This window comes from Vigna umbellata, chromosome 8 (assembly GCF_029865625.1).
Source record: "Vigna umbellata cultivar VRB3 chromosome 8, Vumbellata_1.0, whole genome shotgun sequence".
Classification (NCBI taxonomy): domain Eukaryota; kingdom Viridiplantae; phylum Streptophyta; class Magnoliopsida; order Fabales; family Fabaceae; genus Vigna; species Vigna umbellata.
The window spans coordinates 21,715,926-21,740,422 of NC_142172.1; the positions used below are offsets into that span (position 1 = coordinate 21,715,926).

Below are 24,497 nucleotides of genomic sequence, written 5' to 3' on the forward strand. Positions count from 1 at the left end.
GGTATATATTTATAATATGCTGCATTAAATATCCGTACATAGGATACTCTGTAATATCAATAGGATCTGGGCCATAAAGATTATATATATATAGATATTATTGTACAACATTTATCTATGCAAAATTGGAATTTTTCATCATTTTACTCAGGCAAAATTGGTTTTACATGTTAAATATTATATTTTAAATTAATATTTGAATTATTTATATATAACACGTGTTAGTAAAAATATAAAAAAACTGGTTTCTCTGAAATAAAGCAACTATTCAATTTTACATATAAATTTAAATACTAAAATCATATTTAACTTTTATATTTTATATTTTGTAAGTATTTCACTTTATAGATTTTCAATTTTTACTAGTTTTATCATTTAATTTTATTCACACATTTTATTATCATAGATTTATTTTATACATAATCTTTATACTTTTATTATCAATTAAAATCCGTTAAAAATTTATAATGGAAAGGAAATGTTTCCATAATTATTTTTCGTCTAGTTTATAAATATGATTTCGAAACGTAAATTAAGAAATTTCAGTTCCTTTTATTAAGGTTATGTCACCCTTGGAAACATATATGGTGATGTTTATTCATATTCTTATTACATAAAAATAATATACTCTTAAGAAAATATATAAGTTTATAATAACAATAAGTTTAAAAGAAGTTTATAATAATAATAATGTTATTATATATTATATCTGTCTCCCCCAAAGTCCGAACTCCAACGGTGTTTATAATAGTTGCATATGGCACTAAGCAGCGAGTTCTGAAGTGAGAAGCAGAGTTGACATTGAAAAACAGAGAGAGAATGGATACGAGTGAGTTGAGAAAAGCGGTGGAGGAGGTGGAACTAGTGGACGCTCATGCTCACAATATAGTTTCTCTTCACTCAAACCTTTCCTTCATCCACGCCTTTTCTGAGGCCAATGGTCAAGCGCTAACTTTCTCACCCAAGTCTCTTTCTTTCAAGGTAACTTCGCCTTTACAATTTACTCTCTAACTTTCTTTCATCAACCTTCTATTGCTGTCTCAAGAACAATATTTCCTTCTGCATTTCAAATTATATTTAATTGCTATGTCTCGCAAACTTTGAGCGACATCGAGTCATATGTGTAAGCAATTCAAGGTGCTTACACGAGTCAAGGTGCTGTTTCCTTGCTTCAGAGTGTCGGTGAATTTGATGGTGATTTCAGCACTCGTGCATTACTTTACTCTTCAACTTATATTTGCTAAAATATGATAAAAAAATTATTTGAGGAACTTTATTCTCAGTCTGGCTTGAATCTTATTGTAACAGCCTATTTTGTCATGTTAATATAACAGAGAAATTTAAGAGACATTGCTGAGCTGTATAGATGTGAGATATCCTTGCAAGGTGTTGAAGAATACCGTAGAGTATCTGGATTGCAATCCATCAGCTCATCATGCTTTAAAGCTGCAAGAATAGCTGCCATACTTATTGATGATGGCTTACAATTGGACAAAAAGCATGATGTAGAATGGCACAAGAGTTTTATACCTTTTGTTGGTAGAATCTTAAGAATTGAACGATTGGCCGAGGAAATCCTCGATGAGGTGAGATACGAGCACAAAGGCACTTTTAATTTGCATTATCATGATTATTAGGTATCTTAGGTAAAATTTCATTACAGTATTTCTTGGGGACAAAAAATCCTACTCTGGTATTCGTTTAATGTTACTGTTTTTTTCCACGTCATTATATATGCACTAAAGACAATACTATATCCAAAGCCCTTCTCTACTGTTGAAGTTAGAGGGTTAGGCCTTCAAATTTTCAGACATCTGTGTTACTTCCTTTCTGTGCAAGCATTTTATAGAATTAAGGAAAAAACAGAACTCTTGAAATGAGGAGAAATACGTTTGTGTTTTGCAAGGTTCATTCTGGACCAGTAGTTTGCATATGGACTTTCACAATATGTGCATCCATTTCAAAGGCTTCATCTGCTTAGCTATTTATAGAACTTAAAGTGTTTTGGCAAATTACGTTATGCATAACTTATCAGAGAAAAGTCTTTAAATAGAGATTCCTTAGTCTTTGTTGGAAAGGAGATTTGAGCCCAATTCTCTACTCAGCTTTTTGGTGTTGTCTTCTGCTGAACATTAAAAATATACTATATTAGTATATTAAAATTCTTTTTAATATATTTTAAAACATCAAAATTAGTATCCATCAATATATTTTGAAGGTATAACAGAGGAACAACATAGAAAAACCCAACAGACAATCCAAATTCATTTCCAATTCAATTATAATTTAATCAACTTTATATCACATCTTCGGTTTGGATTTTTCGAAATTTGAGTGTTAAACATCTACTCACACATATACTCTTCGAGGGAGAAAAGGAAGGAAGGAACTAATAAGTGTTTTTTCCCCAACATTTTAAGATCCTATAGTATTTGACTTGAAAAAAAAAAGAGAATTTTGATCCTTAGTCTATGGGAGGCTGAAATGTCCAAGACACCCCATCATGATAACAGGCCAGAAAGTTATTTGCTTTCCGCCAGAACCAGAATTTATCAATAGAAGATGGATTCTCTACAATGCTTGATGGCTATAACTATAGCTTGTTAATGCAAGTGAAGGTCTTACAGAAACTTCGGTGACATTCTTAATTTTGGTGCTTTTTCTTATTGTGATTTCCAGACATCTCCTTCCAATTGCCATCAGTTAATCATTTTCTCACCCCGAAGTGGAGACTATTATGTGGCAGTTGAGTCTAAAAGTGAATTTAGCAAATGTGAAGAAATTAAATTTTATTTGGGAAATTATTCTCATCAGAAGAAGGCTGTGAATCAAGGCCAGTGCTGATTGTTAGGAATATGTAATTGTTCAACTGTATATTTTGCAAACTCCTGTTTAATTGCATCCGTCTATTTTCAGTCTTATTTATGTTCTACCTCTCGGTCGTTCTCATTCACCTTGTTGTTATATTATCTTATATATAAATATTATGTTGAAGGGCCTGCCCGATGGATCTTCTTGGACTGTGGATTCATTTACTAAAGCATTTCTCTCAAAGTTGAAATCATATCCTTTATATGTTTTTCTCTCTATCTCCCTCCACACACATGAAGCAATTCTTCTTTAGCTGTATTAGAATATAATATTTTAGCTGTATTCCTTAGCGACGCTGTTACAGTTGCTGGTGAGATCTTTGGATTGAAAAGCATAGCTGCATACCGCAGTGGCTTAGAAATCAACACTAATGTTACTAATAACGATGCTGAGGAGGGACTAAGGCAAACATTGATTGGTGAGTATAGTGTGCAGGTTTATTTTAATATAATCTGTTTCAGGATATTCTTTCTCATCTTTCTTTACTTTCAGCTGGGAAGCCTGTCCGTATTGCAAACAAAAATCTTATTGACTACATCTTCTTACGAAGTTTGGAAGTTGCTCAATCCTATGACCTGCCAATGCAGATACACACGGGGTATTGGATAATTTTAAATTGTTTGATACTTTTACATATAATGATATCCGAGTATTTTGGGGGAAATATATTTTGGAATTTCAAAAAATTACTCAGCTAGCATAAATTGAAATACTTTGATTTCTATGTGCTTAACAGAACCTTGTTAGTAAGGTTACTTGAACAACAAAGCATATTGAGCTGTGACTATCTTACATTTTGGTCTCAAAACATCACAGGTGTTAGTTAGGTGAAATTAGTTTGCGTCTTGTCCACTTCTAGGATCTACCACACTTTTCCTAAATGTTAAAGATACGTTTTCTTTTCTTATTCCCAGCTTTAGGATACTAATTTGTTCTTTTGTTCGATAGGTTTGGGGATAAAGATTTGGATATGCGACTCTCCAATCCTCTTCATCTACGTGCAGTTCTTGAGGACAAGAGATATTCAAAGTCTCGGATTGTGCTTTTGCATGCATCCTATCCATTCTCAAGGGAAGCGTCATATCTAGCCTCTGTTTACTCACAGGCAAACATTTTACAACTCAATCAATGGCTTGGTATTAGTATATTTGAGTTACTGGATAACTGGCATGTAGCACAATCTTCTCTTTCAGGTCTACCTTGATTTTGGGCTGGCAATTCCAAAGTTGAGTGTACATGGGATGATTTCTTCAATGAAAGAGCTATTAGAATTGGCTCCACTAAATAAGGTGGCTATAACAAAATAAATTGAATGTTATGTGTAAATTGCAAAGGAATAAGAATTTTATAATGAAATTAGAATCTTCTTGAATTGGGTTATCCAATGAAACATGTAAATCACAAGATAACGACTTTCTGGCCACGGCATTTGATGTCTCACGAGAATAAACTTTGCAATGCAGGTGATGTTCAGTACTAATGGCTATGCATTTCCTGAAACATTTTACTTAGGTTGGTTAATATACTATTACACCTAATATAAATATTATACTTAAATGCTTTGTTGTGGTATTTAAGTATCTTACTCTACTTGTCCCATAACATATGCAGTTTCCTTTGCTGACTCTTAAAATTTCTACACCTATGTTGGCCACACCCGAGGAAAATATACATAGACTTTTTCAGAAAGTCTTAGTCCCTATGTAACGACTAACTACTTTTATTTTTAAACTTCTTATAATATACTTTCCAACTCCTCTCATTACTTTCCTGCTTAACAGTTTCTTAGCCCTATGGTTTTGTTTCCTCCAACTCTTGATCCATATGTTGTGTTTGGTGTCCTCATCCACACGTTGTTGTCTATGCCAGTTGAAGCTTGGATATTACCAATACTTTTGTAGGTATATGCACATGAAACTATCCCACTTCCTCCTTGATACCGAAAACTAGATGTAGTATCTGGTGTGAAGAACCATCTACCTAATGTGAATCTGGTAGAATACTAAAAGTCTATGAGAGGAGGAAAAAGAATTAATAGGGTTAAGGGGTTAGGAGGATACTGAGGTGTTTGTAACTGTTAGTAACTGTTAGTTAGAGGGAGGGGAGACTATTTAAGAGGCTGAGGAACTCTTGTATATTTTTCAGTTTTGTTAATTCTTTTGTATAGACAGGACGTCTTTATCCTTTGGAGGGAGAGAGCTCCTGTGAAGGCCTTGTGTGTGTACATTGTTACTGGTTATAGAAGAAATATACAGTTTTTTTTCTTTTCTGTGCGATTGTGTGTGGTGTGGGAGGAATGTATAGATTTCTTTATCAAAGAAACCTATCAGAGTCTCTCATAGCTTCCTCCACATCCTGTGCAATTTCCATGACTCAAATCAAATTTTTTGGATCAGGTCACTTAATTCGATTCTAGATATTAGCTTGCAACCCTGCATAGAAATATCCCAAGAGTTTATGTTATGTATATATAGAGCTTGTGATGCCAATATTTCAAACTCCTAGGTGTAATCGTCCACCTTTCCATTGTGTCTTATGGCTGCTAATCTTTCAAACACAGTACTATTGTCCCTACCTCTGAATCATGTATTCAACATGTTGGAAACTCTTCCCGATATGGGTTCTTGGATCTGATGCCAAAATTCAAGCTAGTGACTTGTGTTTCCTCCCATACTAATGATAACCAAATTTAATTTTCCGTTTGAGTGAAATTCTGCAGTTCAAAAAAAAAATCAGCTCTTGCTATCCACTCTAATGGATCACTTCCTTCGAATGTGGGAAATTCCACCTGTATAGCCCGTGACCTCAACAATATTTCTCCCTCTTAATCAAATCTGATACCATGCACATATCTTTCTTCCTTCTCGTCATTGTTGTTGACTGAATTCTCCCCACCTTCTTTCACTTCTTTGATGTTCGGTAGCTTTCTTTCATAATAGACAAATCTACTTTGAATTCTACAACAACCTTTCCTTGTTCTCTGGCCCATCTTTCCAACATTGATAGGAACCCAAAACTGACAAGAGAAAGAAGAGTAATATTTCTTCATTGAAACTACTGAAAAGAACACAAAAATAGGAGAGCACTCTCTCCTCCAAGGGTCCCTTCACAAAGGGCTGAAGCTCAATCTACAAATTTTCACTCCCCCTTCTCCTCTCTTATACATGACAATATATAGACTTTTACAAAAAGTCTCCATCTCATTTCACATAACAACCAACTGTTAACCAATTAATTATTTCTATTTTTATTTCTCTTCCTACAGTATACTTTCCTGACCCCTCTCTTTTTCCCTTGCCTATCAAACATAGTCAACTTTTCGTTATATCCCTTCAGAATCTAACCCTTTATGTATTATTCAACAATTATCCACTCATAACGCAAGCACCAAAATACAAAGGAATTACTTCTTTTCACACAAGCATTCCCTGTCACAACTAACTGTTATCCTTCACTTGAAAAGGATTCTTCTGAATGAGAGAAGATTTTATTCAATAAATTTATTTGAAACAATATATCAACATCTGTATATAGAGAATTCTAACCCTGAAGTATTGATTACAAAGTGATCTCTAGAATCTTCCAACATCTAACAATACACTTAGTATTCTATTAATAACACTTCCCACACCCCAACATCCCCTTCCCTCCACCCTGCTCCTCAAGTTGGTGAATGGATGTGGAAAGTTCATTAAGGTTTATGAAAGAAAGAAGTGGAAACCCATTCTCTGGGGATCACAAGCACACACCCAATGATTATGATCTTAACCGAAAGATTCTTTCTCGGTTTTGGAGGGGAGAGAAAGGGAGAATATAGAGGAGAGGGGGAGCACGTGTAAGGGGTATGAGAATTTTGGGAAATTGGGAGTGAGGTCAGAGTATATGATTTGTGGAGTTTTTTTTTCTTCTCCTCTGTTTCGTTAAGAGAGAGTGAGCAATAACAAATTATTTCACCTTTGTCTCTATTTCTGTGTTTGGTGCTATAAGGATGTCATTCCCAACTTGGTTGTGAGATCATGAAATCATTCTATGGATGACTTTTGGTAAATAGATTTGCTAACTGTTGCACATATGGAACATAAGAAGTAGTAATAAGGTCAATTCTTAACATGGTATGAAGTCCCACATTAACAAAAGAAAGGTCAATTTACAATATATAAGTAGGTGCAAACCAAAGTCCAGTTCTTAACAATGCTAACGTTAGGGTTGAGTTAGGCTTAAAGTCCACTTCTTGACATGGTATGAAGTCCACATCGGCTAGAGATAACACTAATTTACATTATATAAGTGGGTGCAAACCTCACCTTACAAGCTGATTTTGTAAGGTTAAATTAGACCTAAAGTCTAGTTCTTAACAACGCTAATGCTGGAAACTCCCAAGGTGCATGTAATGTGCTAACTTCAAAGGCGTAGATGGATATATCATATTTAAGATTTTATGATGATTTCAACTTATGAGCCTTTGAATATATTTTAGCTCGTAACTTCTTTTGAAACCTTAGGATTAGAATGTGATGCACAACTTGATGTCATGAATTAATGCTTGAATTTCTTGTCTATGAAAAATGAGAACAACATTATCTCTTTGTGGCTTTTGCTGATTTTGAAATTTTTTAACTCATGGTGTAAATATTACTGGTTAAAGCTATGAGTTATTCTTTTACAGGTGCAAAGAAGTCTCGTGAAGTTGTTTTCTCTGTTCTACATGATGCATGCATTGATGGTGATCTCTCAGTTCCTGAAGCTGTGGAAGCTGCAAAGGACATCTTTGCAAGAAATGCAATTCATTTCTACAAGATTACTCCAGCTAACAGGGTTATCAATTCACATAGTAATTTGTCCCAAAATTTGAGTGGTGACTTAGACATTGATGTCTCACTTGTTCGTGTCATGTGGGTTGATGGTGTTGGACAACACAGATGTCGTGTGAGTCACCCTCAAGGGCTTTTTTCTTTTTATTTCATTGTTCTTTGAGTTTTCTAATTTTAGGTCCATTTTTTATTCTGTTTACATTTGGAATCAATCTAAATTGCGTGGTTCTCATGCCAATCATATTGTATATAGTTAGTTTCATGTTTTTTTCTTGGAAATCGTGTGGCAAGAGAAAAAGATGAAATCTATCCTAGAAAAGAATAAGTTGAAAATAAGACTTATTTTATTATTCTCAATCATAAAAAATACATTCTCATACCCTCTATTTGTAATAATCTAGTTCTCCTGAAAAGGGAAATAGAGAAACTAGGAAAAATAAAATAAAATAAACTAAAAGATTATGTATCTATTTCCTCTAATTAGGAAGATTCTAAAGATATTATCTCAAATTACAACACTCCCCCTCAAGTTGGTAAATGAATATCAATCATTCCCAACTTGCCTACAAGATCTTGAAATCTACCCAGAGGAAGCCCTTTTGTAAAAATATATGCTATTTGAAGTTTTGTAGGAACATGAGTTGTAATCACAAAGCCTCTATCAAGATTATCTTTGATGAAATGTCTGTCAATTTCAATGTCTTTGGTTCTGTCATGTTGTACTGGATTATGGGCTATGCTCATAGCAGACTTATTGTCACAGTGTAGTTGCACCGGGTGTTCCACTTTGACTTTAAGATCATCCAAAATGATTTTCATCCAGAGTCCTTCACACATTCCTTGAGCAAGGGCTCGAAATTCAGCTTCTGCACTAGAACGGGATACTCTATCTTGCTTTTTGCTTCTCCATGTTACCAGACTATCTCCAGAAGTTGATTTTCTGTCAGTAATAGAACCTGCATAGTCAGCATCAGTATATATCTTTATAGTCAATGTGTCTTCCCTTTTGAATAATAGCCCATTTCCTGGACTTGACTTCAAGTATTGGAGAATTTTGTCAACTGTTTGCATGTGTCTCTCTCTTGGATCATGCATAAATTGGCTCACTACACTAATTGCATAAGCAATGTCTGGTCTTGTGTGTGATAGATAAATCAATTTTCCCACCAATCTCTGATATTCGGCCTTTACTACAGGAGCACTTTCTTCACTTCCAATTCTGTGATTCTGTTCTATAGGAACTGTTGAGGTTCTACATCCTAGCTTTCATGTTTCTTTGAGGAAATCAAGTATATATTTCCTTTGGGAAATGAAAATTCCGTTCTTGGAGTAGGCAACCTCTATTCCAAGAAAATATTTGAGTTTTCCTAGGTCTTTCATTTCAAATTGAGCTGTCAATTTTTCTTTTAATGCCAATTTTTTTGTTTCATCATCTCCTGCAATAACCATATCATCCACATAGACAAGCAATAGAGTGAGTTTACCTGTAGAAGAGTGCTTTATGAATAGAGTATGATCTCCTTGGCTTTGTCTGTATCCCAAGGAAACCATTGCTTTTGTAAATCTTCCAAACCATGCTCTAGGGGATTGCTTAAGACCATACAATGCTTTCTTCAGGAGTCATACCTTGTTTCTTTCATTTTTCACTTCAAAACCCGGGGGAATCTCCATGTACACTTCCTCATCTAGATTTCCATGAAGAAAGGCATTCTTCACATCCAACTGGTGTAAGTCCCATCCAAAATGGGCAGCCAAAGCGAGAATAACTCGAACTCATCTTTGCCACTGGGGCAAATGTCTCCTCATAATCAATCCCATAGGTTTGGGTATATATCCTTTTGCCACCAATCTAGCTTTATATCTTTCTATTGTCCCATCTGCCTTATGTTTCACTGTGAATATCCATCTACACCCTACTGCCTTCTTGTCTCTTGGCTTATCAACAATCTCCCAAGTTGAATTTCTTTCTAATGCATTCATCTCTTCTTTCATGGCTTGATTCCAATGTTCAAGTTTCATGGCCTCCTGGATTGAGGTAGGAATTTCTGTGGCATCAATGGCAGCAATAAAACTTTTGTGCTTATCAAAGAGATTGTTAGTGCAAACATACTGAGAAATAGGATATTTAGCACATGATCTTCTTCCCTTTCTCAATGCAATGGGTAAGTCCTCAGTAATACTTACCTCTTCCTCATTGATATCTTTAGGAATACTCACCTCCGGATTAGACAATTTTTCTTGCTCGAGAGTCGAAGTGGGTTGTTCTCTTCTTTCATATTTTTTGCCAAAAAATCTGTCTTCCTCTTCTTCCTCACTGTGGACTATGGTAGCTTCATTGCTCAGGTCTTGGGCATCCTGCAAAGACAAACATGGTAATGACAAGAAGGAGAGTTCATCCACTTCAAGTGCTTTCTCCCCCTGGAGTGGTGGACTGTCATAAAAGGATTTTGTTTCATGAAAGGTGACATCCATGGTGATAAAGACACGACGACTCTGAGGATGATAACATTTGTACCCTTTTTTATTAGAAGGATACCCAATAAAGACACATTTAAGAGCTCTGGGATCTAATTTACCACGTTTAGGATGATGAGAGGGAACAATAACAACACATCCAAAGACTCGACTAGGTAGACTTGTTATTAGGGAAGAAGAAGGAACAAAAGACAATAGAGACTCTATACGATTAATGCCATTTAAGATACGAGTGGGTACCCTGTTGATGAGATATGTGGCAGTTAACACAACTTCTCCCCAGTAATTTTTTGGAACAAACATTTGAAAAAGAAGAGGTTTAGTTACTTCAAGAAGATGAACAATACAATTATGAGACAAAAAATTGAGAAATTCATGATTCACATATTCAGTACCATTATCAGACCTAATTCTTTTGATATTTTTTCCAAATTGAGTTTGGACAAGACGGAAAAAATTAACAAAAATTTGAAAAACTTCGGATTTATTTTCCATAAGGTATGTCCACGTGACACGGGTACAATCGTCAATAAAGGTAACGAACCATTTGACCCATTTGACTCCGGAAATAGAATCTATGACAAAACCCCAAACATCAGAGTGAATTAAATAAAATGGAGAAATACTCTTTTTATTACTAATAGGATAAGATGCACGATGGTGTTTTGAAATTGACAAATATCACAATTAAAAGACTCAACAGACTCCTTGGTAAACAAATGGGAAACAAGGACTTGATAAGACTAAATGAAGGATGCCCAAGCCTTTGATGATGTAACCATATTTGAGATTTTGCCCACGTCTCAGATGTAGCTTGTTGACTCATGATTTGTGTGTTGCTTTGGTCATCAAACTCTAAATGAAGGATCCGAGTTTCTTCTCCTCTTACCATAAAAAAAACTTCTGACAGGGGTGGTAATTTTTCTCTTCCAAAAATTTGAACCCGGATTCGGTCGTACTCATGATTCAGGCCCTGGAGAAATTTAAAGATTTTTTCACCTTCAATGAATTCAGCAAGAGCGGCAGCATCTGTTTTACACATCTTTATTGTTTGGATGTGATCGAGTTCCATCCAAAGACCATTCAGGATTTCGTGATATTCTGATACGGAAAGGGAGCCCTGTTTTGTATTAAATATCCTGTTCTTGAGGTCATAGTAAGCAGCAAGATCCTTTTTTAAAGAAAAAGTACTCTGTAAATCATGCCATATTTCTTTTGCAGAAGAATGAAACTTATAATTTTTCCTTATCTCAGGAATCATGGATTGCCACATCCAAGTCATAATTAATGAATCTTCCTTGTCCCAAATTGAAATGAGGATCGTCTGGTCCTGGTGCTCCTCCATCTATGTGATCAAGTTTTGAACAACCCTTGAGAATCCTTAGAATAAATTAGCTCCATTGCAAGTAATTCTGACCATCCAACCAAGAGGTACTTCCTATATTTGGTAGGTCATTAGGTACCCCCAAAGGAATACTTTTTTCTTCAGACATCCCGTACCCAAGAAAAAAAGAGCAAAAACTTCAAACTCAGATCTACTCAAATAAAGGCCAAACGGGTCGTCACCAATCCTAAAAATAGAGTTAGGAGGCTCCGGTGACTCTTCTGTGGCGGCGACGGCCAGTGGGTCACACCGAGAAGAAAGGAGCAAAACTTAAAACTCAGATCTACTCAAATACAGCCAAAATGAGTCGTCACCGACCCTAGGAATAGACTCAAGGGGCTCCAGCGACCCTGTCTATGGCGGCGGCGACGAGTGGGTCTCGCCGGAGGTGGGCGCGAGGGCTACACGTGCCGGCGACGATGGCGGTGTGTGGCGGCTCCTCTCACGGAGCGACTTCCGGCCTTTTGATCGCCGGTGTTGGGCGCACCTTTTTGCCCTATCAACGACCCCAATCGGCGACGACGGCAGCGGCGGTGGTCGAACAGCGACGGCGGTGCGACTTGTTGCAGCGGAATCGAGCCCCAAGATCAGGAGCTCTGACACCAAGTTATATTAGAAGCGGAAGTCTTTTTCTTATCCATCTCCACCTGGACTTTAAGCCTAACTCAACCCCATAAAACTAGCTTGTAGGATGAGGTTTGCACCCACTTATAAACTATGAATTGGCCTTATCTTTAGTCGATGTGGGACTTCCAACACACCCCCTTCACGCCGAGGTATAGATATCTCGTACGTGATAGTAGAAATTGGATGGTCCGATAACGGCCCGATAACGGGTGGAATAGAAGAATAGAATGCCCACATAGAACTCGTTAGGATAGGCTCTAACCATGGCTCTGATACCATATTAGAAGTGGACTTTAAGCCTAACTCAACCCCACAAAACCGGCTTGTAGGGTGAGGTTTGCACCCACTTATAAACTATGAATTGACCTTATCTCTAGTAGATGTGAGACTTCCAACAGAATACTTGCTATCGTTTTGCACTAAGACAAAGTTTCAATTGCATTATTGTTGACACAGTGAACATAAAAGTACTCAGAAATAATGTTGGATGCTAGATACATTTTCAATCTCTAGAGAAATTTCGGAAACAAGTTGACTGACTTCAGGTTTATGTCACAAGTGAAAAAATAAAATGAAAATGTCCCCCTCCCCACTGAATTGACTGAGACATTATCTCCAAATGCAAATATAATGAGAAATCACATTAAATGTTTTTTACACTTTGCCGTCCTTTCACCTTTTGTTCTAAAACTTGAAAAACAGAATACTGAATCACTTTCTTGGAAGTTCTAATGCTGCATCTCTCATTCCTTGTGCACATACTGGGCTTGCAAATTTTTTGTCTTTAGGAACTTGAACTTCTGGCTGTACAGGCCTGGAAAAGTTCGGTTCAGCTGGTTTATAAATTCTTTTCTTAAAATTACATCTTGAGATGGAGTTGTGTTTTATTTCAGGCTGTTCCTAAAAAGCGTTTCAATGATGTGGTTGTTAAGAACGGGGTTGGTTTAGCGTTTGCGGTTATGGGATTCTCTTCTCAAATGGATGGACCTGCAGAGGGGTCTGGTCTAACTGCAGTTGGTGAAACAAGATTAGTGCCTGATTTGTCTACTCTAAGGAGAATTCCCTGGTAAGTACTGCTTTTCTTTACAGGATATGAGCTTTTTCATAAATTAAACTTCTTTTTCAATTGATTCTCAAGTTATCAAACATATAATGTTCTCCAATTAATTAACGAGGGAAAAACTGAAAGGAAAATTTGTTTCCATTTAAAGTCTCTCCTTGCCAATGTAAGATATACTTGTTTATGCGCATTATAACCGTTTTCAGTCTTTATGAATTGTATGAAGAAGTCGAAACAATGAGCCTTCCAGTTTCCCTCTCTCAATTGGCAACTACCATTTTGTTATCTATGTCATTGAAGCTGTGACCAGATATTTTTGGATTATTATCCTATATTTTTCTTTTACATGTGTCTGTTTCTCATTTCATTTTATATCAGAAATTATTTTACTGCTCATGTTTTGTTTATCTTATTTCTTTTCTTTTCTTCTTTCTGTTAAATAAATTTTGTATTTAATTGTTGCCTTGTTTATTAAGTAAATAGTAATTGCATCATTGCATGGATCAAGTGTCTTCTGGAAGGGAAATCATCTTAAGCTGTAGTTTTTTTTTTTTTTCAGAAATATATTCTTCATAAGATAGATACAATTTTGTTAACTAATGCATCTCTCTTTTGAATAGGAATAAAAAAGATGAAATGGTTTTAGCTGATATGTGTGTTAAACCTGGTGAAGCTTGGGAATATTGTCCAAGAGATGTCCTAAGAAGAGCTTCTAAAATTCTGAAAGATGAATTTGACTTGGTACGAAGTTGAGTTCATCTTATCTGTTGAGAAGTATAGGATGTTTAACTTTTTCTGCTTCCACTTCCAGGAAATGAATGCAGGATTTGAGAATGAATTTATTCTCTTAAAGATGCTAAAAAGGTATGTTATATAATGTTATCTCTGTGATCTGAATAATGCAAATTACAGACAATTTGTTAAAAATGTGGTGAAAAAATATTCAGGGAAGGTAAAGAGGAATGGGTGCCATTTGACTCGAGTCCATACTGCTCCACATCAGCATTTGATGCTGCTTCTCCCGTACTTCATGAAGTTGTTGATTCTCTTCATTCCTTGGGAATTGCAGTTGAACAGGTAAAAGGAATTGTAACATGATCAATTATACTATTCTTATCTTCTGAAGATTTCTTTCACAAATGAAACCAGATTAAGGTAAACCTAATACACCCTGTACCCAGAGTAATAGAGTGATTAACAGCGCACTACCACAACACTATATTCTTGAAACTGAGCGTAAGCTCTGAAAAGCCCATCAATTATGAATAATTTGGGGGTTTAAGCATGACCAAGTCCTCATAAGGATTATCCTTTATAGCATGTTTTCAGACATTGTCTGATACTTCTTTTCAAGCTGCAGCCCACTTTTTAAGCTTAACCTTTTCTTGTAATATCCTAGATACACTGTGAAGCTGCTAAAGGTCAGTTTGAGGTGGTTTTGAAGTATACCATTTGCACTAAAGCAGCAGACAACTTAATTTTCACCCGTGAAGTTGTTAGGGCAATTGCCAGAAAGCATGGCTTGCTAGCAACTTTTATTCCAAAGTAAGTGGCAAAGTTTGTCTTAGTTTTATATGATATCTTTGTATTCAGATTTTTGAACGACAGAGAATAACAAAGTAGCATTTCAGAGCTGCTTTAAAGACTGTGCCAGCATATTTGACACCATATGGACACAATTGTATGGCGATAATGTTGTAAAAGGAGCCCCTGCTTGTTTCTTCTATGGAGAATATTCCTGATTGTGTTACTGTGTTGATAAAAGTACCCTCATGATTTGAATATACACTATCATAACAATATCTAAGCAAGACACAATAGTTATACTTCAGGACCATTTCTCTTACTACCACTTTAAAATATCCTGATTAAAATGTTAAAATATATAACTTCAGTAAATTTGTATACAATCATTTCTTTTATCATAAAATTATTAAAAGTCCATTCTTTTACAATCTAACATAAAGTCACATATCATATATGCTCTAGTGGTGTATGTTGACAACAAGTCTTTCTGGAAAGATGCTCTAATGTTATTACTTGCTGTCACTAGCTTTTGAAGAATACATCAACACTTAGACCTTAACTCATGGCCTTTCAGCTTCAAGTCTTAAACACAACTACAAACAAAACATAATTAATGAACTCTATTACAAGACATAATTAACACTAAGAATCACTCCTAACTTTTGTAATCCCCCAACACAATTAATTATAACAAAACATTAAACATAACTAACAACATTTAACATTCTATGTATAGACTAGTTAATAAAACATAATTGCAGCTGATGAACTATCTAAGGAAACCGTTAAAATTACTTTTGTTGGTGTAACAGAAGTTTTATCGTGACATTGTTTAGGTACGCATTAGATGATATGGGTTCTGGATCGCATGTTCATCTTAGCTTGTGGCGGAATGGCCAAAATGTATATATGGGATCTGGTACATCATCTAAGCATGGAATATCAACTTTGGGAAGAGAATTTATGGCAGGAATTCTACAACATCTTCCTTCAATCTTGGCATTTATAGCACCACTCCCTAACAGGTTGGTCTTATTCTGTGTGTTTTGACTGAAACTGATGTTATTGTATGACATTATATTGCCAGCGTTGATAAAGTTTAAGTTGTTATGAGTAAGATAGGATTCTTTTTTCCCTCTCTAACAAGCGTTATTTTAAATTGCAAATACCAAGTTTTGGAATTATGCCGCAATGTTACTGTTATCTGAATTCGTGGCAGTTATGATCGATTGCAACCCAATACATGGAGTGGTGCGTACCTTTTCTGGGGAAACGAAAATAAGGAGGCTCCATTGCGAGCTTCATCTCCACCTGGAACTCTCGACGGTCTAGCCACCAACTTTGAGATGAAATCATTTGATGGTTCTGCCAATCCATACTTGGGCTTAGCTGCCATACTTGCTGCTGGCATTGATGGGCTTCGAAGGCATCTTCCTCTTCCTGAACCTGTTGGTAAGATCATATAACCTTGATTATAATGTTTAAATCAACCATGAGCTGCACAAAATATTAAAATAGTTAGCCTGGGAATAACAGTGGCTTTTGATACCAATAATGGGATATTCATGAGGGAAGATTATATATATCAAATCTAGATAAGATACTGATACCATTTTTAACCTAAAAATTCGAAATATTAGATTTATGGGTCATTTTTCTTTTATGTTGTTTAATTTTGTCATTTTTTCAAAATGTGAGACTTAGTCACGCGATTATTTTCAACAGTTTTATCAAATAATACAATTGCAGTGAAATACTTATTGGAGTTTTTCATCAGAATCCTAGGAAGCACAGTGGATGCTAAATTTTATTTACTTCTATCAAGTTCAATTCCAAATTTGCAGCCTTTTTTTTCCGTTTTCTCTTTCATGTTCCTTTTACCAATCTGCATAACGGTTGCATAAATTTTCGCTGGGTTCTTTCATGTTCCTTTACAAATATCAATATAAACCTCTCATTTCATGTATGAAACAGATTCAAATCCAAACCCGGAAACCCTTCAGAGATTGCCAGCATCTCTTTCTGAATCTTTGGATGCTCTCCATAAGGATGACTTCCTTAAGGAATTTATCAGCGAGAAGTTGCTAACTGCCATAAAAGCAATTCGAAAGGTATGATGTATTCGATGTAGATGCCTTTTACCCTTCATGTTAGATATATCGTTTTGGCTATTCTGCAGCGGGTTCATAGGTTAGTGATTAGCTAAGTGGAGAATCATGCATATCTCAAAGATTTGGGAAGTTTAAAACAATCTTAAGATTAAAACTTTTTTATTTACTAATAAAACTATTCATGTTAAAATATATCATAATTTTGAGAGGAATAAATCAAACATAAGAATAAGGCCTTTTTATTAATAAAACAATTTATTATAAAAAATTAATAATTATTCATAATAATTTAATTAAATTTCATTCTCAAACATAATTTTATAATTAATTTAATAGAGATATATTAGTATCAAATTTTTTGTAGGCCTTTTTATCTAAGAGATCTAAAGTATGGACCTGCTTAGGCTTTAAGTTAGTCCTCATTCTTAATTTTGATGCTTAATGTGACTTATATTATCAGGCAGAAATTGAGCATTACACCAAGCACAAGGATGCATACAAGGAACTCATTCACCGTTACTAAGCTAGTTGCCTTTTGTAGAATGCAAGTTTGGTTTGAGCACAGTTTAAGTTCTGCTGAATTCTTCGTAATGACCATTTGATGTTACTTGCTTTTTTTACACTTGAGCTTTATGGTTCATGGTAAAGACAGTTATGACCGTATCTGTTTTACAGCCTGTATTAACTATTATACGTATCTTATACTATCTATTGTATGTACCTTGCTTGTATTGTTCTAGTAAGATATGAACTAATTTATGCTGTGCCTGTTGCTCACCAGGTGTAAATTAGTGAAATTACGTTTTTGATAAATTTTTTAGAATACAAATGGAAAATAATGTATTTTTATGCAAGATTGTAAGAACCCGAACAAAAAAAAAATACTTGATCTAATGCTTATGAGAATTGTATTTCTTTTCTCAACGTCTTCATTTTGTGCAAAAGCATATTAGCACTGTAGAATATTTGACTAGGAATCTCGAAACAAATATTTGATTAATGGATTATTAAATAAGATATTCTTATAATCATAGAGTTACTCTTAATAATTTATAGGATTAAATATATTTTTAGTTCTCCAATTTAGTAAAAATTGAAATTAGTTCTATAGATTTAGTTTTTTAACCAAATTTAGTTTTTTATTTTTAGAATTCTATAGATTTAATTATTTTAACCAAATTTTATTTGATGTTTCAAATAACGATGATGTGAAAATGTGTCAAATAGTATAACATCTCAATTTAGTAGTATAAAACTACTAAAATGAACATTACATGGATAATGATAGAACAAGAACTACATATTGTGATGAATAAAATTATTCACCTGAAGAACAAAAGTAATTACCTATATTGCAAGCTTCACTCCCAAACTTTCGTTGAGCCAACTGAAAAGACTATATCCTTAAGCTCACACCACTAAGGTGATGATTGCAAAAAAGAAACAATAAACAAATACAAACTACAAAAAAGCAAGGGTAAGCTAGAGTATCAAAAGATTTTACATATAATTTAAAACAATGACAATATACACGCATGTTATGAATCGAACAACACAGCAATTTGTCCATTCCACTTGTAACCCTTTTTGCTATCCGAATAGATGCATTGATGTCGGACTCATGGGGAACCTGCACCCGTGTATGGTGGAGCAAACTAGCTCAGAAATAATAATAACCACATCCTCAACCACCACCAATAATACCATACACCAAGGTTAATCCGTCAAACATCTATGGCCCTAACCACTGACCATAAACTAGGACCTCCTACTACTCTCCACGACATAATCACTTATCTCTAAGCGAAATGGGGTTATTGAGAGTGTCAGGGTCATTCCCCAATCCAGGAGCCCCTACTTTAATACATAACACAACATAACCAACTTAGGATATTCCTCCTTGGAATTCCTTTCCCACATGATACTTGAAATCCACAACTCACATTATTTGAACATCATCATCACACCTCATACATAATCATCTTCATAACTTTATTTACATACCACATTGCATACTATCTCATTGAATTTCCATATATAACATCACTGATAATCTTATAAATACTTATGGCTCATCCACAATGAATCAGAACATAACTCAAAGTTATCAAGACACAATAATGAAAAGAATAAAACAAAACTTGGACCAATTGCTCAGCAACCACGCTCGTTGGGCGACCACATTCACCACCCCACACTCCTAACTCAAATCTCTCTCAATTAAAATGTTGAACATGTATAACCAACCCCAACTGCAACCAGCAAGTTCATCAATTCTTTTTCACCATAACACCATTTAAGATATCACCTCCTTTCTTCAAAACACCATTAAAACTTCTTTATCTTAAATTCTTGAATCCTTACATTTCATGATACACACTCAAAACAAAATTGCAACACCTTAACATCCAATTACAGAACCAACATCGTTCAATACAGCAAGGACATCCAATTTCATCATACCAAACATAGATAATAAAGTACAATAAAATACACATCTAATTTAACTAACAGCATAATTACTCAAATTAATACTCACTCAAGTTAATAAGAAAATAACCACTAAACTTGCAAAACAATTTTAGTTAAAGATAAAACATCTAGCTTCCCTTACCTTACACCGACGATAAACAATTTTAGTTAAAGATAAACAATTTGATCAGTTCGACCCTGACTAAAAGTTTGTTCAATTTCATTAAGTCAACCTCGACCAAAATTTTACTTAATTTGGTTGAGCCGTTTCTTACCAAAATATGGCCTCTTTAGCTAAGCCAACTTTTGCCAAAATTCGATACAGTCGACAAAGGCCAAAATTTAACCGAGTCGTCCTCAAATGAAATTTGGTAGAATTCGACCGAGCCTTTCCAAACGTCGAGACGAGCCTGCCCAAGATGAAATTGTGATTGAATGGCCTTGGTTCAGCAATGTTGAGATGGATCGACCCAGACGTAACATCAAGATAGACTGGCTTAGGAAGAAGGTTGGGAGGGGCTGACAACAGTTGAACATGTGTCAAACTAATTCACATGGACATGAAATTGAGATGGATTAGCTTGGGTTGGAGGTAGAGACGGGATGACCTGGGTCGATGGGTGAGATAGTTTATGATTGATGGTTTTCACCTGTTATAATAGGTCTTCATAGAAACCTATTTTTTTCCACTAGTGCATGTAACAAAAGCAAGCAACGTGAAAATGACCCTGCATTAAGCACCCAAAAAGTTATCATGAATGATTATCACAATCATCTTTACTTCAATCATACATAACAAATAATATAAATATATCATCATACCACACAATCATTTAATATAATAATAATTGCAACTCATTTATACACAACAAGAATCAAACACATGATCACTAATCCACAACAAAAAAACTCTAATCATTTGTGTTACCCTTTACTTTTGCAATACTTATGTTTTATTATTTTAAATAATGACGTCCACACCATTGCCCTTTTTATAAATATTTTATTTCCATAAATATTTTACCCTTTAAGTTTTTTTTAGATACAGAGGAGATTTATGTTTTGTGATTAGGGGTGCCCAAAAAAATCCATTCACGTCAAACTGATATATTTTTGCTTTAGTCCATGTCTATTTAAAATCTATTTTATTAAAGACTCAATTCATTTAAGATTCATTTTATTAAATTTATATTTTAATATATCTATATTCTTTTTCTTTTTTATTAGATATTCATTTTTTTAATATCAATTTTCTAATACAGAAAATTTAGATGAAAAATTAGAAATCTAAATTTTAAGTTGATCTAGACCAACTGTCGAGATAGTCCAAATCGTGTCAAAAGTCGAGATGGATCATCTAAGTTAAAGGTTGAGAAGGATCGACTCGAGCCAAAGGTCAAGAAGGATTGATTGAGGTCAGTTTAGGCAAAAGTTCGAGATAGATTGGCTTGAGTCGAAGGTCGAGATGTTCGGTGTGAATCCAAGGTTTAGAAGGGCCAGTCCAATCCAAAGGCCCCCTAAGTCGACCAATTTAAAATTTGATTGAATTCTATCAAGACGGCCTACCCAAATTTTCATCGAGTTGGCCTAACCAAAATTTGACTAAAGGTTGGGAGGGGCTGACAATAGTTGAAATTTAACATGTGTCAAACTAATTCACATGGACATGAAATTGAGATGGATTAGCTTGGGTTGGAGGTAGAGCTGGGATGACCTGGGTCGATGGGTGAGATGGTTTAACCTGGACGGAGGGTAAGGATGGATTTACCATAAGAGAGAGTTGAGACTAGTTGGATCGAGCCGAAGATATATACGAGATGGGTCTGGCCGACAACAAAAATTTTATAAAATTCAATTTAAATTGCTTTTATAAAAAAATGGATTTTGGATTGAAAACTTGATCCAAATATTTGGATCTTAAAAAAAAAATCCAACCTAGTTCTAAAGAAAAATAAATTTGGATTCAAAATCTGATCCAATTGTATATCCAAAATCTGATCCAGTTATTTGGAGCGAGATTGGATTTGGATTGGATCTTTAGAACTTCAAATCATGGACACCCCTATTTTTGATGATAATAGAAGGGTTTTGGTGGCATCGTATAGGTTTAAGGAAAATGGAAACATTTTATATCAACACAAACGTTTTTTAATCAAATTTAAATAATATCCATGTACTAGTAAGACATATGTTGAGACAGTTGAGCGCAAGTCTTCTAATGATGCATGACAATTTTGATATAAGTTTTGATATTGATGCAAGAATGAAGTCAATTGAGCTAGATGACTGAATTATAGTGTCTACTAATGCATTTGGAATAATTGATTCACATATAGTGTCTATTATTCCAGTAATGACTACCATTCTACCACTTTCACTTGAAAATGCAAACCGATTTAATGGATTACAAATGATCCTCATGACATTCCTGATTCACCTAATGACACTCATGTTGATTGACTCATGTTGATACTAATATTCCTATAGTTATGCTCCTACAAATATAGTTGCCAACAAATATGCTTGTTCATGTTGATGATGATCCAAAAGAATCTAATCTAGTTAATGTTGATGGTGTTGATAATATTCATATTAATTTTCTTTCTAATTTATTTGCTTACACTCATAAAGTTTGTGATATACTTGTTCAAGAGAATGTGGGTAATGTTAGGGGTTGGAAAGTTTATGAGAGAAGGAAGAAAAGAGAGTAGAAGAATTCCTAACTGCCTTAGCAGTTAGGAAAAGGCGGGAAGTATGAGTATAAAAGGAATAACACATTATACTGTGATTAGTCAAGAATTATACTTTGTATAGAGCGGATTTCGAACCCGGTGAGGGCTCGACTTACACATTATTGTCATTGTTCGTTAATGTGAATAATATACCCTTTGTTTGATTCTTTTGGTGTGGGATGAGTGCGTATCAGTGAGTGAGGGAGACAGTTAGGATTTTATTTTCAGATTCCTAACACATAGTGTTTGTGATATACTTGTTCAATATCTTGACTGTGTTCATAATGTTATATTTGACTATGTAGTAGATGTTGATCCTAATAATGATTTTGTATATGATTTTTTTTATGGTGTAATTGATTTTATTGTTGATATTGATTTTCTTTTACTTCCAGCATCATCTACCTTTCCATTGCATTCTACCATCCCAATAATGTCTTCCCTTTTACTAGGGTATGTATCTAGATCGTCTACCCCATATAAACAAAATTTATATATATTGAACAAAAACTTACATAGGTATTTCACAGTTTTTTTGTTGTCTGTCGCATTTAAATAACATGAATTATACTTTGATGGTGAGCGAACAAAAGTGTAGTATACTGACCTCATGGGCGACTTTGGCAAAACAAATCCTTATGATACCAATCCCTACATATATATATATATATTTATAGATCGAAAAGCAAAGAAGTTGGAAGATATAATTTGAGAATATTATTATTTCTCTGAAACGTATCTCCACTAACTATTTCTCTTAGTGGAAATGGTTTTAACAACTCCTCTCATGGATGGCCTTCATTTATAAAATATATATGAACGTTGACCATTCTCTCTCTATATAAGGTATTGGCATATGGATTCATTTGCATAATTCACTGGGTCTTTAAATTCATATTTGAGTAGAATCATATATAGGACAGAGGGTTCCCTGGAGTTTGAAAGTAAAAAAAAAAATGTCAACGACCGTGGATGTCCCAGAATCCAGCAATGTTGGTAAAGGAAAAGCAGTTGCAGTTGGAAGGCCAGGAGGGTGGAAGAAAGGGTTAGCCATAATGGACTTCATTCTAAGGTTGGGTGGCATAGCATCTTCTCTTGGTGCTGCAGCAACTATGGGAACAAGTGATCAAACGCTCCCTTTCTTCACTCAGTTCTTTCAGTTTGAAGCTAGTTACGATAGCTTCACTACTTTTCAGTATGTAATCCAGCTTTTTCTCCATATTTATGCCTTTTCTTAACAATCCAGTACTAATGGTTACCAAAATACAGGTTTTTTGTGATTACAATGTCACTGGTGGCTGGGTATCTTGTCCTGTCACTACCCTTCTCAGTCGTAGCCATCATACGCCCTCATGCAGCTGGACCAAGGCTTTTCCTCATCATCCTAGACACAGTAATTAACTATGAACCAACCTTAATTATAATTACAAACTACTATTCACATTTAATTGTTTGTTTGTAAAATGCAGGTGTTTCTGACTTTGGCCACAGCTAGTGGTGCTTCGGCAGCTGCAATCGTTTACTTGGCACACAACGGCAATCAAGACTCCAACTGGCTTGCCATCTGTAACCAGTTTGGAGACTTTTGTGCCCAAACCAGTGGAGCTGTGGTTGCGTCCTTCGTCACTGTAGTTATCCTTGTGCTTCTCGTTATTATGTCTGCTTTGCTCCTCAAAAGACACTAAAGTTAATTAAGATCTAATCGTGCAGGGACTATACCTTTACCTGCATTATACTTATCAGTCTAATGTTTGGTTCTTCTTTTTTTGTTCACTTTAATTTCCTTTTAAGATGTGTTCCTGATTATTTCCAATGATTTTCTAATGTCACAAGTTTGAGCCTATCCCATGTTCAATTTATTTCAGATTCTTCTACCCTTTTATTTTTCGTTCCGGAAACATTGAAAATAAAATTATAAATACACAGTAAAAGTATTTAATCTTCCACTTACGGGTGGGTGTGGGTTTTACCCATCCTCCTCTACCAATTAAGAATCCATATTCATGTTTATCTCCAATACCCAATCAATGGAAGGAAGGTGTGTTGTCTCTAAACTTGTTCTCTACTTCTAAGAAAACAAGATATACATTTTCTTTCGATCATGATGAAAATATTATAATTCTATAAGTTTTAAAATAAAGTACCAAATATACAAATACTAGTAATATTTAAGTAATTTAAAATAAGGATGTGTGTATTCTACCTTTTTGCTTTAAGTGTCTTCGAAAAGGAAGATGAGTATTATCAATTCAACAATTATATAAAGGATACAATGTTAAACAAGAAGAAAAGAATGATGAACATACCATAGTGTTAAACTTAATAAAGTCATCTATATTGTAAAGAATTCTATACTCAAGTTGAGTGAAGTGTTTTTTCATTCCTTTTACATTTCTTTTATTCTTTTAATCCTTGTTTCCTTTTAGG

General features: G+C 34.8%; 2 protein-coding genes across 3 annotated transcripts; both read left to right on the top strand.

The window, feature by feature from the left end:
- Window positions 1-735: 735 nt before the first annotated feature.
- LOC124824844 (protein fluG-like) lies at window positions 736-17,643 on the top strand. Of its 2 annotated transcripts, none has more exons than XM_088096600.1 (18): window positions 736-981; window positions 1,335-1,586; window positions 2,996-3,062; window positions 3,173-3,289; window positions 3,364-3,469; window positions 3,820-3,976; window positions 4,065-4,160; window positions 4,335-4,383; window positions 7,538-7,797; window positions 13,062-13,234; window positions 13,849-13,969; window positions 14,040-14,092; window positions 14,176-14,305; window positions 14,628-14,773; window positions 15,592-15,780; window positions 15,975-16,207; window positions 16,730-16,866; window positions 17,331-17,643. In XM_088096600.1, the coding sequence occupies exons 1-18, from the start codon at window positions 820-822 to the stop codon at window positions 17,466-17,468; spliced, it is 2,586 nt and encodes an 861-aa protein (XP_087952726.1). In that variant the 5' UTR covers window positions 736-819; the 3' UTR covers window positions 17,469-17,643. The 2 variants fall into 2 exon arrangements, with proteins under 2 accessions (XP_087952726.1, XP_087952727.1); XM_088096601.1 differs by having other exon boundaries at window positions 737-981; window positions 17,327-17,643.
- Window positions 17,644-22,970: 5,327 nt separating this feature from the next.
- Window positions 22,971-23,904, top strand: LOC148194258 (casparian strip membrane protein 1). The gene is made up of 3 exons (XM_088097479.1): window positions 22,971-23,265; window positions 23,340-23,463; window positions 23,540-23,904. The coding sequence occupies exons 1-3, from the start codon at window positions 23,027-23,029 to the stop codon at window positions 23,753-23,755; spliced, it is 579 nt and encodes a 192-aa protein (XP_087953605.1). The 5' UTR covers window positions 22,971-23,026; the 3' UTR covers window positions 23,756-23,904.
- Window positions 23,905-24,497: the final 593 nt, after the last annotated feature.